Raw genomic sequence first — 15,449 nt, 5'->3', positions numbered from 1 at the left:
AAGGAGCTCGACTTCATCCTGGTGTTCATCATCATCATCACTGTTTATTTTTATATTCATATATACCTACGCACGCACACACACTTAGGGTCATTTCTAACAGCTCCAATTAACCAGACTGCACATCTTTGGACTGTGGGAGGAAACCAGAGCACCCGGATGAAACCCACATGGACACGGGGAGAACATGCTCCACACAGAAAGGACCTGGAATGCTTCACTGGGAATCAAACCCAGGACCTTTGTGCTGTGAGGTGCACTTATCATCATTAATCACTGGTTGTATCATTATAGGGATTTAATACATCATGGGTTGAAAAGATCCTTTGGCTTCCAAGCAACACGTTAAGCATCATGTGGCTTAATTAAAACGTCATGGTAGGACGAAAACGTGAAGATGTTTAACTGCGGTGTTTAACTGACCTCGTCTAGCCAGACATCTTGAAGACGTTTGGGTACAGAAGTGGAAAAACACGGTTCCTGTTGGTTAAAGGAATCTACAAAAACAAAGCTTGCACAAATAAAGTCCAGATGATCAGATTCCAGCGCGGTGCGGTCGTAGCCGCTGCGCGGGGGTCGAGCGTTTTCCTGAGCCTGGGTTTGGACGTCGTCGTTGTTTTCCTCCGCGTCTGATAGACGTTCTGGCAGCAGACGATGGAAACGCGGCTCAGATTTGATCTTCAGCTTCTCTCCGCACATGGAGAACGGCGGCGTGCGGCGGCGTAAACGATGCGTACAGTGTGTTTTCATCACCTATTGACCTCGCGTCATTCCTGCCACGCCCACCGCGACCGCTAATTGCTTCAACCAGACCGAATTACCTCTCCACAGCCAGCGTGAGATCTGAACCCTGATAGCGACGCGCTAAACAAACGCCTGCCAGTCAGGATGTGTGAGAGGCCGACGTGCTCCGACACGCGTGCTAGCATAACACACCTGCTGGTGAGGCTATTAAACGAGGCATTGTCTGTTAGCGTGTTAGGCCCGGATTTTAATGCCGTTAAAGGTTTAGCGAGGGGTGCAGGGGGTTCGAGGTAAGGGGGGGGGGGCAGTACAACATGAATCGGGAGACTGAAACCCTGAGCTTCACGCCGTCTCGCCGTTAGAAGGATGTTTACATGTTTACACGTTTCTGATTCCCATAAGAAAGTGTCACCGTTATGTGCGCTGCAGTTTAAGCACCTGTTGAAACACGCTCCCCCTGAGGATCATGGGTAATTACTCTGCTCCAGTACTTCTGTCGTGACTTGCAGCCTTTTTCTTATTTTACCTGCTCGGATCAGGAGCATGATTCATCGTTATCTTTTACTAAAAGGTTCACAGGGTTACGAGCTACACAAAGACGTTTTATTATTAGCCAATGTGAAATTTAATCTCGTCCCCCCTCAGGGACACCAGGTCTCTGTAATTATACAATTATTTAGCATTATTACGGCTTTCTCTGGGGGTCAGGTAGATGGATTCAGCTCCTCAGTAGAGAGGATTCTAATAAGACATGGAACTCATAAGGCAGATTATTTAGACGCTCTACTTTTACACTTGTATAATTACACCTTTATACAGATTAAACATCAACGAGAATTTATTTAAATTTGAAAGGAACTCTGTTGGTTGCTCCGTGCTATATCCGTCCGCCATGTTTGTAGTTTTGGTGAGAAATGTTGTGCCGCACTGGATGCTGGGATTGCCGTCAGCGCTGAGGAGGCGTCGGACGCTCCCTCGTCATTCAGTCAGATCATCACTCAGAATTAAGGCGCCTCAGTAAGAGTGTTTTAAGGGAGCTAAGGATTGAAGGATGAAGTAGAGAGAGAGAGCGCGCTGGGTTTTCACACCGACCCTTGGTGTCATCTTCCGTTGTGTTATGTTTCATAATCTGAATCATTTAGCGTGACACATTCAGCTAATGAGAAAAGAGGGGGTTCAATGACTTTTTCACACCCCGTATTGCCGTGGTTGTGTTGTGGTGTTGCGTGTAGCGGTGTTGCTGACTGCTGTAGGACTTCCCTCGTTTGGTTCGAGGTCTCTGAGCTATTCGAGGTCACTCGGCGTGATCAGACTCATTCTGATGGGGTTTAATCGTGGTGCTGATTGATGCGATGCGTTCAGATGATCGACCTGCGGGCGCCGGGGCTTGGCGTCGCTCCTCCGGACTGCGTGCCGCGGCAGGTCCGGGCAGAGCTATTGTTAGCGCCCAGCGCCACGTTCAGCCTTTTGTTTACGCCTCCATCTGCCATCCTCACCAGCGCTAATCACCAGTAGATGAGACTGGATTTTTGTTCGCTGCTTCTGAAACTGGTTCAGACAGGAAATAGTTTCGTGCTCTCGCGTTTCGCCGAGCGTACGCCGGTGACGAGGGGGGGCGGCTCTATTCAGGCCGAATTCCTCCCTAAATCCGACGGCGCTCAGTGTGGTTCCCACAGTGATGCTAATCCTGTGGCGTGGAGGTGTGTATTAGCAGCGTAGCTTTTTGTACGCCTGTGTTTCCTGTTAGGCGGGAATTTCTCCACAATAAACAAGTCCAAGTGAACGTAAACACCCCCCACACACACCACCACGGTTTCTCCTAATTTAGTCCTTGTGTCCTAATTTCGGCCAGGATGGGTCGATAGCACCGCCGAGACTCAAACTCCAGAACTAGAACTCTCCGCGGTGTTGGGCTAGCATACTGGACCTGCAAAGCGCTATAGTTCATCTGATAAGCTTGCAGAACACACGAGTTACGACTGTTCCGTCTCTTCTCAGATGTCCCATGAAAGGCAGTACAGCTCCAGACCGCAGACGGGGGGTCAGCCCATGGTCGCCTCGGGTCCTTTATCTCCACAGCTGATGCGCTCCGTGCCCTCTTCGCCATCGCGCTACAGCTTCAACTCCCGCAACATGCCCGGCGGCGCCACTCTGCCCCGGGAGCGCGGCTCCAGCTCGTCCGGCTCCAGCTCCATCCTGGAGCGCCGAGACATCAAACCGGACGAGGACCTCGACACGCACGTGTTTCCCGAACAGCGCCTGAGCATGAGCGACGCCCCGGACGCTTTCCTCCCGCACACCCTGTACAGGCAGAAGTCCCGCAAGTACAGCGACGCCCCGCTGAGCCCGAGGAATCCGAACACTCCGCCCCTGTCGCCTCACCGGGGCAGCGAGGTCAGGATGATCGACGTCCACCCGGGGCAGATGGTGGAACGGACGTCGTCGTTGCGGAGGTCTTCTTCTCGAAAGGATAGTAACGGGATGGAGGCGAGAGCGAGGGGGAACATGGTGTCACCGATGTTTGGGGATTTTCCAGGGTTACCGTCGCCCACGGATCTTCAAAGGTGAGGCTCGTTTCTAATTCATATTGTGATGTTGCATGAAAAAGTTTGTGAACCCTTTTGAAAGACCTGGATTTCTGTATTATTTCTATATAACATGTGGTCTGGTCTAACATTATGACCACCTTCCTAATATTGTGTTGGTCCCCATTTTGCTGCCAAAACAGCCCTGACCCGTCAAGGCCAGGAGTCTGACACCTTTCTATCAGAACCAGCATGAACTTCTTCAGCAATCTGAGCTACAGTAGCTCGTCTGTTGGATTGGACCACATGTGCATCAATGAGCCTTGGCCGCCCATGACCCTGTCGCTGGTTTACCACTGTTCCTTCCTTGGAGCACTTTTGATGCCCACAAGAGCTGCAGTTTTGGAGATGATCTGACCTGGTTGTCTAGCCATCACAATTTGGCCCTCAGACTCTCACGCTCACCCATTTTTCCTGCTTCTAACATCAACTTTGAAGATGAAAGGTTCACTGGCTGCCTGATATATCCCCCCCCCCACTACCTGCTTGGTGTATATATGAATGAATTAGTGTCCAGTGCCAAAGAAAGGGCGCGGTTATGGTTATGATTATGGTAAGGGCTAGGTTAAGGTTAGGAAAGTCTTTGGTGCATCACACCCAACATTAACGTCTTAGTCCCATAAGAACATTGTGTACATCTCTTTTCTCAATGAACTTTTATTTTGAAATAATAAATAAAGGATGTTTTGTGATTTTAAATGAATCTGGATTATGTGTAATGGCGGAACTTCCTTCTCTTTGTTTTTGTTGGTTCAGTGAGAGGATGAGGGCGATGGAGCATCAGATAGCCAGTCTGACCGCTCTGCTTCAGCAGGCGCTGGCAAAAGGGGCAAACAACGACGGAGCGAAAGAACCCGCAAGGTAAAGTGTAACAGGGTGGCATTAAATAAAAATAAATAAATAAATATATAAATAAAATGTACAGCTTTGAGTTATATAATAATCAGTGTCTCTGATTCTAGTGAGAGATCTTATTCTGCATCTCCAGCTCACAGCATCACCTCTGGAGGTCAGTAAATATATATTATTATATATTATTTGATATTATTGTTAGAGATTTACGTCACACGGTTCACTTGGATGATGATGATGATGGGGTGTGTGTGGTGTGTGTGTGTGTTACAGGATTGTCCCCTGTGGCCCCTGTGTCTAAAATCCCTCTTCAGTCTGAAACCCCAGCACTCAGAGACCCGTCGCTTGGTGTTCTCCTCTCCACCTTCCAAAAAAACATCTTCACCCTCAAACAGCAGCTTCATCAGCTCCGACAGACACAGGCGAGTCCACCGACCGTACCGGGTCTCACCAGAGACGAGTCTGTGTTAAAGGCCATGGATCGCTGTGATCTAGCATCCAAATCGAGTGCCACCAGAATTCCATTGATTTGGTTTTTGTGATCTGTAGTTTATTCTGTGTTCTGATTGGAGGATGTAAATAGTAAATCATTTTACTTTTGAATCATCTGATTCCGGCTCCTGACTGACTCTGAACCGACTCCTTATTTGTATTGAATCATTTCTAGCAGGAATCTGTCTTAATGTCTAAAATCATGGATTATTGTTTAATAGTCACTGCAAGAATGTCACCAAAGTGTAAACAAAAGCTTTGAAACAGATTGTTAAAATGTTGAAATAATAACTGCTGTGAAGTATGATGGTGGTAGTATGTTCTATGCTTTTTTGCTGCCTGGGGATTTGCTGCATTGCAGAAAGTGAACGGACTAATAAAGGGGAGAAAGTGTCTTAAAATCTTGTGTTTTCACCTCCAGCTGCAGAACCAGGACACAGTAAACCTGATGCTGAAGCAGGCGGAGCAGGAACTGGCCATCAGGGTCTGCAGGAACCTGGAAGTTCTGGAGAACCCAGTGCAGAAGCAAAGGGAGCAGGCGAACGAGGACCGGTGCAGATACGAGGCCATAGAGAGGATCGTCCTGCTCCAGCTGGGGTAAGATCATCAGCTTATCCACAATGTAGTACATTAACATGCACCAGCATGCTGGGTTCTACCACAGCACAGAGGTTCTTCATCAGGTTCTGATCTGGTTACCAGGAAACAGGGATCCATGGATTCATGCTGTTCACACGTTTTCAGTTTCAGTGACCTTCTGCCCACTGTGGATTCAGATTTCAGCTCTGGGCTGAAGAAATTCGAGCTCCTCTTTGGTCTTCCACTGTTGTAGCTCATCCATCTCAGGGTTTGGCATGTTCTGAGATGCTTTCTCCTCAAGCATGGTTGGAAAGACTCCTCCAAGCAATCTAGCTGGACGTTTCTACTGGCAAAACTGCCATTCACTTGATGTTTTTGCACCTACATGTGGGTCTTTAGAGACCGTAACCTTTCTGTTATGCATTGTCCTTCATATTCTCCTCCTAATTTGGTCATATCCCATTCCCAGATCGCATTTCACCTCTACTGCTGCAGACCTCCACTCCTGACCGCCAATCACGTGTCTGTGTCAGCACTGGTGGGCTACCAGAATGCCCGAGATCAGTAGCTTGTGATATACTCATGCCACAGTGGTCACATTTCTTCTGCATTCTGATGTGAGCGTGAACTGAAGCTCTTGATCCATGTCTAAACCTCCATGATCATAAAGCGGCCAGGTACGGACGTACACGTGAGATCAGATCATCTGAAGCTCTCTCAGATGTTTTCTCATGTTTTTGAAAATCAAATGAGAGGGAGGTACGACAGCTCCCAGGAGAACGTTCCTTCCTTCCTGAGGCTTCTCGAACCCCGGCGGCAGGCTTTATTTTGACTCGCATGCACGCTATCCCACCACGATCTCAGCGTGTGCACAGACATGCAGCTTCTTGTACCGTCGCGTACGAGATCTGGGCCCGAGATCTGGAGGAGCTTCGTTCTTTATTGATCTGAGACCCTGACAGGAAATGAGAGGCATTAAAGGGAGATCATGTGAAGCGCTTCTGTTTTGGAGAAGTCATTCCAGAGTTGCTGTTGTAGCCGTTGTACCAGAAGCTAACCCCTGAGACCTACACGCCCAAACTTCTGAGTCGGTAAACATTCTGCAAGCGGGTCAGACAGGTTTCAGGTCTTAAACAGTCACGGTGAGACGAATCTCATCCCGATGACAAAGCCTGAAAGAAAGTTATATTTGGACTTCACACAGCGGAGGGTTCAACTCCTGCACGTGTCTCTATTAGTGTTCTGTTTCCCTGACGAATGAGCACATGGAACAGTGGTCTCGTCACGAAGGCCAAAAAATCAAGCACACATTAGCTGACCGCAGTAATTAGGATTGCCCACATAAATTTTGACCATATAATAAGCATATAGTGAGTGTCTTGTTTTTGTAACATGACCACAGGGAGCTGGAACAGCATGTCGAGCAGCTGAAGAAAGATTCCAGTACGGTGACGGCTCGGCAGCCAGTCACGTTACTGGATGTGGAGGAAGGAACGGTCAGGCTTAGGAAAGTGGACGAGGCCCTTACTGAACTCAAAGGTGAGCTGATGTATATATAATACACACTAAAGAGGTGTAACGACTTGAGGGACTTGATTAAGGGCCAGAACTCTCCAAAACAGCAAAGGGGGTAGAGTAGGGGGTTGGTCTTTTCCTTTAATTTGTCGCACATTTGTCAGGTTTGTTTTTATAAAGCGAGCTTTAGCTGAGTGCCGGAGCTATAACAAGTGTGTGCAGAGGGATTATATGATCCTGTGTGTGTGTGTGTGTGTGTTTACAGGGGAGTTCCCGGTGCTACAGTCGAAAATGCAGTCAGTCTTGAGGTTGGAGGTGGAGGCGGTGCGGTTCCTTAAGGAGGAACCACAGAAGATGGACACCATGCTAAAGAGGGTCAAATCACTCAGTGATGCTCTCGGCTTCCTCAGGATGTACGTACTGCAAACACACACACACACACAGACACACACACACCAAGAAGAGTTCCAAGAAGAACTTTTGAACCCATTGATGTAGATCTGATGGAGTAAAGCATCCTTTCCAGTTTCTAAGCAAGAAGTACATAGAATTTGTTACCTGATTTGTGATTTAACAAACCAAATCTTTTAAACCGTGAGGAGGATTCAGCTTTAACATGTCCTTGTGTGTCGCTCCTTGTGTCGTACAGATGTGCTACGGAAGGCTCCCCGTTCCCCGACCCGATCTCCGTCAAACCCGGGGAGCCCGAATCCCGCGGACTCACTCGGCTCCGTTCGACCTTTGAGGCTGCCCGATCTGAACCCACGCCCCTCTCGCCCGTCGTGGTGCAGCAGGTATTCAGCTCGCCTCTGAACCCCAGCCCCGGCCGAGACTCCCCCACCGTGGCCATGGTGAGCCCCAGGAGCCGAGAGCTGGAGAGAACCGGTCTACAGGAGGTACGGGAGCAGATAAACTTCAGAGAGGACCCTAAAAAAGAGGAGGCGAAGGTAAAATCATTAGAACAAAGATGATAAGGGGTTGTTTTGTCTTTGCACTGGTGAGCTTTAGCTAGATAAAGTCTGTTGCATCCTGTGGTCACAAAACCGAGAGTTGTGCAACCATCCCCCCTTTTTTTGCATTGTCTTTATTTGGATTAGTCCCATTTTGACCGAGGATGGCCACATACGCCTCCTCCGAAACATTTCTGCCACCCGGTCATTGGTGGATTAATACAGAGAGCCTCATCATGTAGGGTAGACCACACTACACTCTCTGTATTCCTCCACCACTTATGCAGCAGCAGCAAGGAAATGAATCCATCCAGTGTCTCCTCACAATTGACTGGTGGCACAGTTCAATGTATTATTTTAAGGTTGTGTGTGGTTTGGGACGCGGCCACATTGCTGACTGTTGTTCTGTATTTCATGCACTTGAGTTAACCTGCATTTGGGAGAGTGTAGAAGAATGTGGAACGTTCTTACGTTCTGGTTTGCAGGCTGTGGAGAGAAAGCAGGTGGAGGACCAGGCAGAGATGGAGAGGATGTTACAGCAGGCTCAGGCAAACCTGATGAAGAACATCCCTGACTTGGAGCTGCCCAGCAAGGAGATGAGCGTAGATCTGAACGAAGCCGCCGTGCTGTCTGATGAAGTAGACGCTCCTCGGACACCTACTTCACCCGCAGGTATGTCCCACCAAGAAGAGAGACGAAAGCAGTTCACCTCACTTATAAAGAACTTCTTGATGGACCAACTGATGTTTCCTTTAATTCTATGTTTGCACCACCAATAACACCTTCTACTCCCTCACAGAACCCACCTCACCAGCCGAACCTGTAGTGGACAGACGTGTCCACACGGGCGCTCAGACGACACCCATGGACAAGCCTCGCGAAGCCAGCGTCGAGCCAGCAGAAGCCAATCGGGAGGCAGCAAATAAATCCCCACCTCCTCCTCCACCACCACGCAAACTCCACCCTGCTGGAACGGGTATGACGACCAGCCGCTCCGGAGAGGTCATTTACACAACTCACAAGGACCCCGCCCCCTCTCAGGTGTGTGTGCACGCATGTGAGTGTGTGTGTGTGTGTGTTCTATACCCTGTTGAGCAGCATTCCCAGACATATCATACAAACAAGCTACCAGCATGATTGGCTATGTCTGAAGGGGATGACAGAAGCCCTTCAATGGATTCACGTCTGTGTAGACACCCAGCCAGCCGATAGCACCTATAAAATTAAAATCCGGGTTTAAATCTTGTGACGGATGGCTGCACCACCTGAGCGCCCAACTGAACCATGTGACTTCACACGTTATCTGATGGTTTTATCTGTAAAGCTTCCTCGTTTATGGTTATGACCATCAGACATTGTTTACACAGCACACAAATTTTACTTTGATCACTACAGTGTGTAACTTTACTTTTAGTAGTGCACTAATAATGTGTAGTAATTACATCAATTAAGACTAAATAAAGCAGGCCAATTTAGAATGTTTTACAGTAATTAAGATATATGATCATAATTAAAAGACAATAATTAAGGAGCTCGGTTGGTGCTCTAATTTGCTAGCTTGCCGCTATGGAGTGTTCTAGCTCTCGAGTTCGAATCTTAGCAGTGCTGTCGATCTAGCTGGCCGTCCGACAGACACAGTTGTTTGTGAAAGAGTCTGTGGGGGAAAGCAGTGTGGTTAGGAGTCTTATCTTTAGTCATTTTTATGAGATGTCTAAGGTTTTGGGTGCTTGTTTGATCAGCAGGAGAAAGAAGAGGTTCCCTTATCCCCGAGCCGCCGAGTTCGCCCCGAGATTAAACCCAAACCACGTCTGCCTCCCCCAGTCGTCGCTCGGGAACGCGAGGAAGAGAAAGCCGAAGAAGATAAGATCGTAGCCGAGCTACAGGTGAGTAAACCACAGTAAAACACACACACACACACACACACACACACATACACAGTCACACAATAAGGCAGTGACAATAACTCACACCTGGTGAGGCCGAACCTGCGCCTGAATGAACCCGCCCGTCACACGCACATGTTTTGAAACAAACACACTCTTAGTTTAAACAGACACACCCTCACACACACACACACACACACACACACACACACCTTTTCCGCAGGCATCTTCACAACGAACGGTCTGTTTAACATGGTTTGATACATTCTGCCCTCTAGTGGTCACAAAAAGCAGATTTCACTTCATGTCTGTTACAGAGTAGTTTGTATAACTGTAATGTCCCTTATTAAGACTTGTTATGTCAGTAGTTCCCAAATTATTAACAGTCCTGTACAGTCCCAGACTCTTTATTCTCAGGTACCACCTTAATTACTCGAATCAATCCCTACTTGTGACAATGCAGGACCTCTTGCATATTCAAACCTGTTTTGGTCTCTGTGGTAAAATGCATATTACTGCGTGCGACTTACAGAGGAGCATCACTGTAACATTACTTCACTCCAGGTGTTTGAGAAGTGCCTGGTTAAAGATTTAGCACCCAGGTATGTTGTTGACCTCACCACCCACTCAGACCGAGAGCTGGACCCGACCTTCTCTCTCTCCTCATATGACCTGAAGGTAACCAGCCGATCTACTGCTGCCACCGTAGTGCCATAGACTCTGACCTGGCCACTCCGGTGTGGCCTCCTAACCAGCATTACTAACTCATGATCTTTGGCTGCAGTGCTGAATGAGACACTGTTATGCTGCTGCTCAGTGTCTTTTACCTGCTCTCACATGTACACATCTTACTTTTGAACCTGCTTCATAGAGCTCTATAGGCTGAGGAAGAAAATGAAATGTTTTTTTGGTTAATAATGTTAATAATGTTAACTAATTTGTTATTTCTCACAGCATGAAATGGAAGCAGTTTGAAGCTTTATAGTCAGGATGAGGATGTTGAGTAGTGTAAGCAGTGTAGTGTTCACTATGTTTAAGTTAATAACTCCTGGAATGCTGAATGAAATGTACCACTTTTGCTAACAGTCACTTTTTCCATTAGGATATCCTGCACAATTTAATGAAACACTGATCAAATCATTTTTTCACTGCCAGGCTCCTTGCATGACATTTGCCAGCCTTAAGGCTTAAAACCTTTTGAATGTGTTTCACAGTACACAGATGTATCACACACATGTTGGTGCCATTTGTTTGAATATAAGATTTTACCCATTGTCATTCTTTCTCCTAAAATGTTAGAAGACAACTCACCTAAGCGAAGATGAAAAACAATCTCCCAATCCTGGCTCTGGGGTAAAACACTTTATCTTTAGTTGCTCTTATTTCTTCTAGTCTCTATCAAGTTTTAGATGCATTTAATTAAAAATACGATCCATCTCTTTATCAGGTCATTTATTACATCACGGGGACAGCAAAGTCACCCACCGACAATCTGCCTAGAGGACCTGAAGTTCAAAAGCAGCCCAAGGAAGGAATCCTGCCCCCCACTAAGGTGGCACTTCCGAATGCTTCTGATATTTCCGAACAGCCAAACGTACTAACTCCGTCTGACCTGACTTTAGATTCCCCTAAAGCAAAGGAGGAAAACCAGAAAGAGTTAGCCGACACTTCGCAGCATATCGATGCAAGCCTTCCAAAGCCGTTGAAGGATGCTACAGATGATGCACAGGTTCCTCAAAAAGAAGAGTCGACTAAGAGTATCATAAAAAGACCAGACAGTCTACCGTTGTTCTTGAATACTGAAAATGTAATGAGTATCAATAAGAAACCTTCTAGTGAAGGACCTGAGGCACAGGTGGTTGAACCACCAGTCCAGTCTCCAGTATTATCGCAGGAGAATGGAAAGCAGGAGGACCAGCCACAGGTGTTCATGAGGACATCCCGTGGTCGGGCCAGGTGCACAGGCAGTTCCACCCTTAGCCCTGACCTTTCTGAAGAGGAGCCTCCAACAGTGCCTGATAATATCGCTTTTATGATCACCAAAACCAAAGTGCAGGCTTTGTCCACTGGGGAGTACCAGCAGCTGGTAAGCTCCAGTGATCAAGATGTTGAAACTGTTAAAGTGGGAATGGACGAGACTGTGTCCACCCCTGAGGATGATGAGTTTGGCAAAAAACCTGTCATCATTGTCTTTGATGAACCTATGGACATTCGAATGGCCTACAAGCGTCTTTCAACCATCTTTGAGTGTGAAGAGGAGTTAGACAGGTCGCTCTCGAGGGAGTGCATCATTGAGGATAATGAGGAGATCAGTGAAGAGATGGAACCACAGAAAACAAGGCACATTCTGACAAAGGAGGAGATAGTGCAGGATAAATCGAAGTTTGGTACTGGTAATCATCTTCAAGTGCCTGGTCAACTGCAAAACATTACTGAGGCCTCTGTAATGGAGTCAGAAAATCCCCAGGAAGAATTGCTCAGTGATGCCAAGCAAGAAGCTAAAAAGAAGTTCAAGTTCAAATTTCCCAAGAAGCAGCTTGCAGCTATTGGCCAGGCTCTCCGCACTGGTACAAAAACAGGCAAGAAGACATTACAGGTGGTGGTTTACGAGGACGAGGAGGAGCCGGATGGTACCTTAAAGGAAGCAAGAGAAGCCAAAAGGTTTGAAATTAGAACCAGTACTGAGTATGAAAGTCCTGCCCCTTCTGCTGAGGAGACGTCTGAACCCAGCACACTCAGCCCTGAACCTTCTGTCGAGAGGACTAGTGAGATCTGTCAAACCACATATAAAACCTTAAACAGCTTGGAGGAGACCATTAAACAGCTAGAAACCACCATCAGCAACATGGACCCTGGTTTGTCTCCTGAAGTTTCGCCTAAAGATTTTAAAGGCAAAAGAGCGTCCGAAAACCAATCACCGAGTGAAAGCAGCCCCCCGAAGAAGCCACCTCCTATAGGACCAAAGCCCCAAAAGCTCTCTCAGCGAAAGAAGCCCAAGGTGCATTGTGTTCGTCTGCCTTCTTCCTCCAGCTCCTTTTGCTACAGCAGCACTAAACAGGTCTCGCCAATAATCTCTCGCCTCTTGCCGGCAGTTGGGGTGATTCTCTAAGGGTTTGCCAACTCTAACTTGACTTTAATCAATTGTGAATGTTTTGTAGGTGCCTGCTGGGTGAAATCTTTGTTGAGAAACCTTCTTCTTTTATTCCTGTGTGATTTGTCCTGATTTTTGGAGATTGATCTCCTAAGGGAATGCTCTCCTCGTCTTTACTACTTTACTTTTTGACTTCTGGTGTAGTAGTAGTAGTAGTAGTAGTAGTAGTAGTGTTCTCTATACAAATGACTTGCTGTGTCTGACTCTAGATCGTTTATTGATTACTGTGCATGATGTTGGGTTAAGAAGGTTGGTCTACTAACATGCTGGCTCTACTTTCTACTGAAAATCTCTGACATTGTACAGATTGCTGTCCTCACTCCTGTTCTTCTTCTTTAACTAGCTTCTGACTCTTTTATATGTGATTTTTTTGCAGAACACCAATGACTCCTCTTCACCCAGATCCCAACAGCAACCAGTAAAACCAGAAAAACCTGCAAAACCCCCAAAGCTCCAGGACTCCCAGAGCCAATTCCGTCAAGTAGTTTTATTGTAGAGCAGCTTGTGTGTGGGATTTCCAAGCTCACAAGATGCTAATTATTATAGACTGTAAACCTGTTCATGGTTTTGTCAAATGGACCCATATGGATCAGCTGGGATTTGATGTTTTACTGTGTGGTTATGGTTTTAACCCTACCCAATCTCACTGTATCCAGTTACAAGGAGCAGATACTTACACCATGGACAACAAAGCTATGGTCATGGACAGATGAAAGGCTTAAATTGTGTTGATTTCAAGTTCATTAGGGGTAAATTAGTTCTCTGCCTATGTGATGTGCCAAAGTTATTTTCCTTTTATTCCTCAAGTGTTGGAAAACTAATAACATGATAGGACTTACCTAGTTTTCACAAAACACAAAGTATTTTGTTGGTGTATTTAGAACTGGGTGTTCACACAAACTAAAACACTTTTATGTGATAATATTTCTGGTATTTTTTGTTCTATCTTCTTTTATGATCCAAGCCTTGGGAAACTAGCTCGGCAAACAAGTCTAACCCTAATCATTTTTCCGGGACTACTATATGGTAAGGAAAGGTCTGGATGATTCTAAGGACCCTGAGTAGCCTGAGTCCAATCAGACTATGTACATTCTTAGCCATGACTCTCTATAATTTGTCTCTCTTTTGCAAGGGTTTAAGTATTAGTACTTTTGCTCTCAATAACAATCCATTGGGGCAAATTTGACAACTCGTCCTTATGTCTCATCCTTATTACCTTTTTTCTATGTGGTTTTTTTCCCTCATCATCTCTGCCAAGTTTAGTTAAGACCAGTTGCCGTTGACTTGTGTTCTTGGTTGTGGTATTTCATTGTTCTACTGGTGCAGTTTTTGCATGGTAATAGTTTGACCAAGTATTACAGCAGCACATGGTGAAGCCATCCTGCCCGGGTGTGTTACTGCATTGCCCTCGCATTCCATATTTGTAACAAAAGCTTTGATGCAATAGTTCAGAACTCAAAAGCACCAAACCTGTTCTGGCTAATAACTGCTTTTAGGTTGAGGGTGAAAACTGTGCAAATTTGATTTTCAAACAGTTCTTTTCATACTGCAGCATAATCCGGCTAGATCTAGTGTTCTGAATATTTTCATTTGTGGAATAGGTTTGAGATGACGTTACTGGATTTATATTTTATAGAGGTGGGAGAATTAAGATGGTTTGAGGAAAAATAACTAAATACCTTTTGTACAAATTATTTTGTTCTGAAAACAGAAAATAGATAAATATAATGTTGACTATTTTGTTTTGTTGCCAACCAGATACTTATATTAGAGAGAAGGCAAAGCTAATGTCTTTCTATAAATGTTTGTGTTTGCAGCATTGGAATTTATCATTATTTTTGGATTTTAGTACAGTCAGATTGTGGGTCGACCCTGTACGGCCTGTTATTTGAGGTATTTCAAGACGATACCAAAGTCTTGTTCTTTAGAAAGACCATACCGTTAAAGTCAAAAGTTTACATACACTTCTACAACTGTTCTTTTACTGTGACTGAATAATTGGAACATATTTATTTGTCAAACGAAAACCCACAAATTTGTGGTTTTTCTTAATTTTATTGTGGGTTTTCTGAAAATCTGCTGGGTCTGAAATAACATATAATAATATGGCAGCTTCAAGTTGTAGAAATTTCTATAATGTAATTTCACTTATAACCTCAAATAAAAGTTTTAAAGAACTAAAATATCTTTAACATAGTTGGTGTATTTTAATTATCCAGTCAGAAAAGAACAATTGCAAAAGTGACATTCCCAGTAAATGTAATCCTTTGACTTTTAACAATAAACCTTACTGTATAAAGTAGCTGTGTGACGTTGAGTCCGGTAAAGTATTTCCGTTAGCTTAGATGAAATTATTTTCTTGTTAGAATTTAACCTGGCCAAAGTTCATACCTATGCATGCTTTTATATAATAACATGTGGTGTTTGCACAGATAGATGCTGTAAATATGCTCTTTGGGTTTGTTAAACTCTTTAAAAAAATGGCTTGCAGAGGAAAGCTTGTCTAAAGATCTCTATGCAATAAAGTACTGTCGTTTAGTACTGTTCTTCAAGCATGTTGTGTTGTTTATTTTACAAAACATCAGTTTGTGCTGTCGTCCTTTCCAAAGTGTATTTCCACATTGTGTTTTCAAGAATCACATTAAACCCACCAGCAGCCAGAGCTGGATGAAGCACCTCCTGAAGGTTCTGAGCTTGC

The 15,449-nt window shown here is 45.5% G+C and overlaps 1 protein-coding gene across 1 annotated transcript in view; it reads left to right on the top strand.

The window, feature by feature from the left end:
* Positions 1 to 15,279, top strand: part of si:ch211-207d6.2 (sickle tail protein homolog) — a 39,290-nt gene extending 24,011 nt beyond the window's left edge. The window contains exons 6-20 of the mRNA XM_062987800.1: positions 2,743 to 3,308; positions 4,086 to 4,190; positions 4,292 to 4,338; positions 4,455 to 4,603; positions 5,095 to 5,270; positions 6,655 to 6,791; positions 7,033 to 7,180; positions 7,417 to 7,714; positions 8,203 to 8,389; positions 8,517 to 8,758; positions 9,460 to 9,600; positions 10,165 to 10,278; positions 10,900 to 10,953; positions 11,048 to 12,658; positions 13,128 to 15,279. Of these exons, the coding sequence (XP_062843870.1) occupies positions 2,743 to 3,308; positions 4,086 to 4,190; positions 4,292 to 4,338; positions 4,455 to 4,603; positions 5,095 to 5,270; positions 6,655 to 6,791; positions 7,033 to 7,180; positions 7,417 to 7,714; positions 8,203 to 8,389; positions 8,517 to 8,758; positions 9,460 to 9,600; positions 10,165 to 10,278; positions 10,900 to 10,953; positions 11,048 to 12,658; positions 13,128 to 13,247 (4,095 nt within the window). The 3' untranslated portion in view covers positions 13,248 to 15,279. The remainder of the gene's footprint in view (positions 1 to 2,742; positions 3,309 to 4,085; positions 4,191 to 4,291; positions 4,339 to 4,454; positions 4,604 to 5,094; positions 5,271 to 6,654; positions 6,792 to 7,032; positions 7,181 to 7,416; positions 7,715 to 8,202; positions 8,390 to 8,516; positions 8,759 to 9,459; positions 9,601 to 10,164; positions 10,279 to 10,899; positions 10,954 to 11,047; positions 12,659 to 13,127) is intronic.
* Positions 15,280 to 15,449: the final 170 nt, after the last annotated feature.

The sequence above is a fragment of the Trichomycterus rosablanca genome, chromosome 25, assembly GCF_030014385.1.
Source record: "Trichomycterus rosablanca isolate fTriRos1 chromosome 25, fTriRos1.hap1, whole genome shotgun sequence".
NCBI classification, from domain to species: domain Eukaryota; kingdom Metazoa; phylum Chordata; class Actinopteri; order Siluriformes; family Trichomycteridae; genus Trichomycterus; species Trichomycterus rosablanca.
This window is presented reverse-complemented; position numbering and strand designations above follow the sequence as displayed.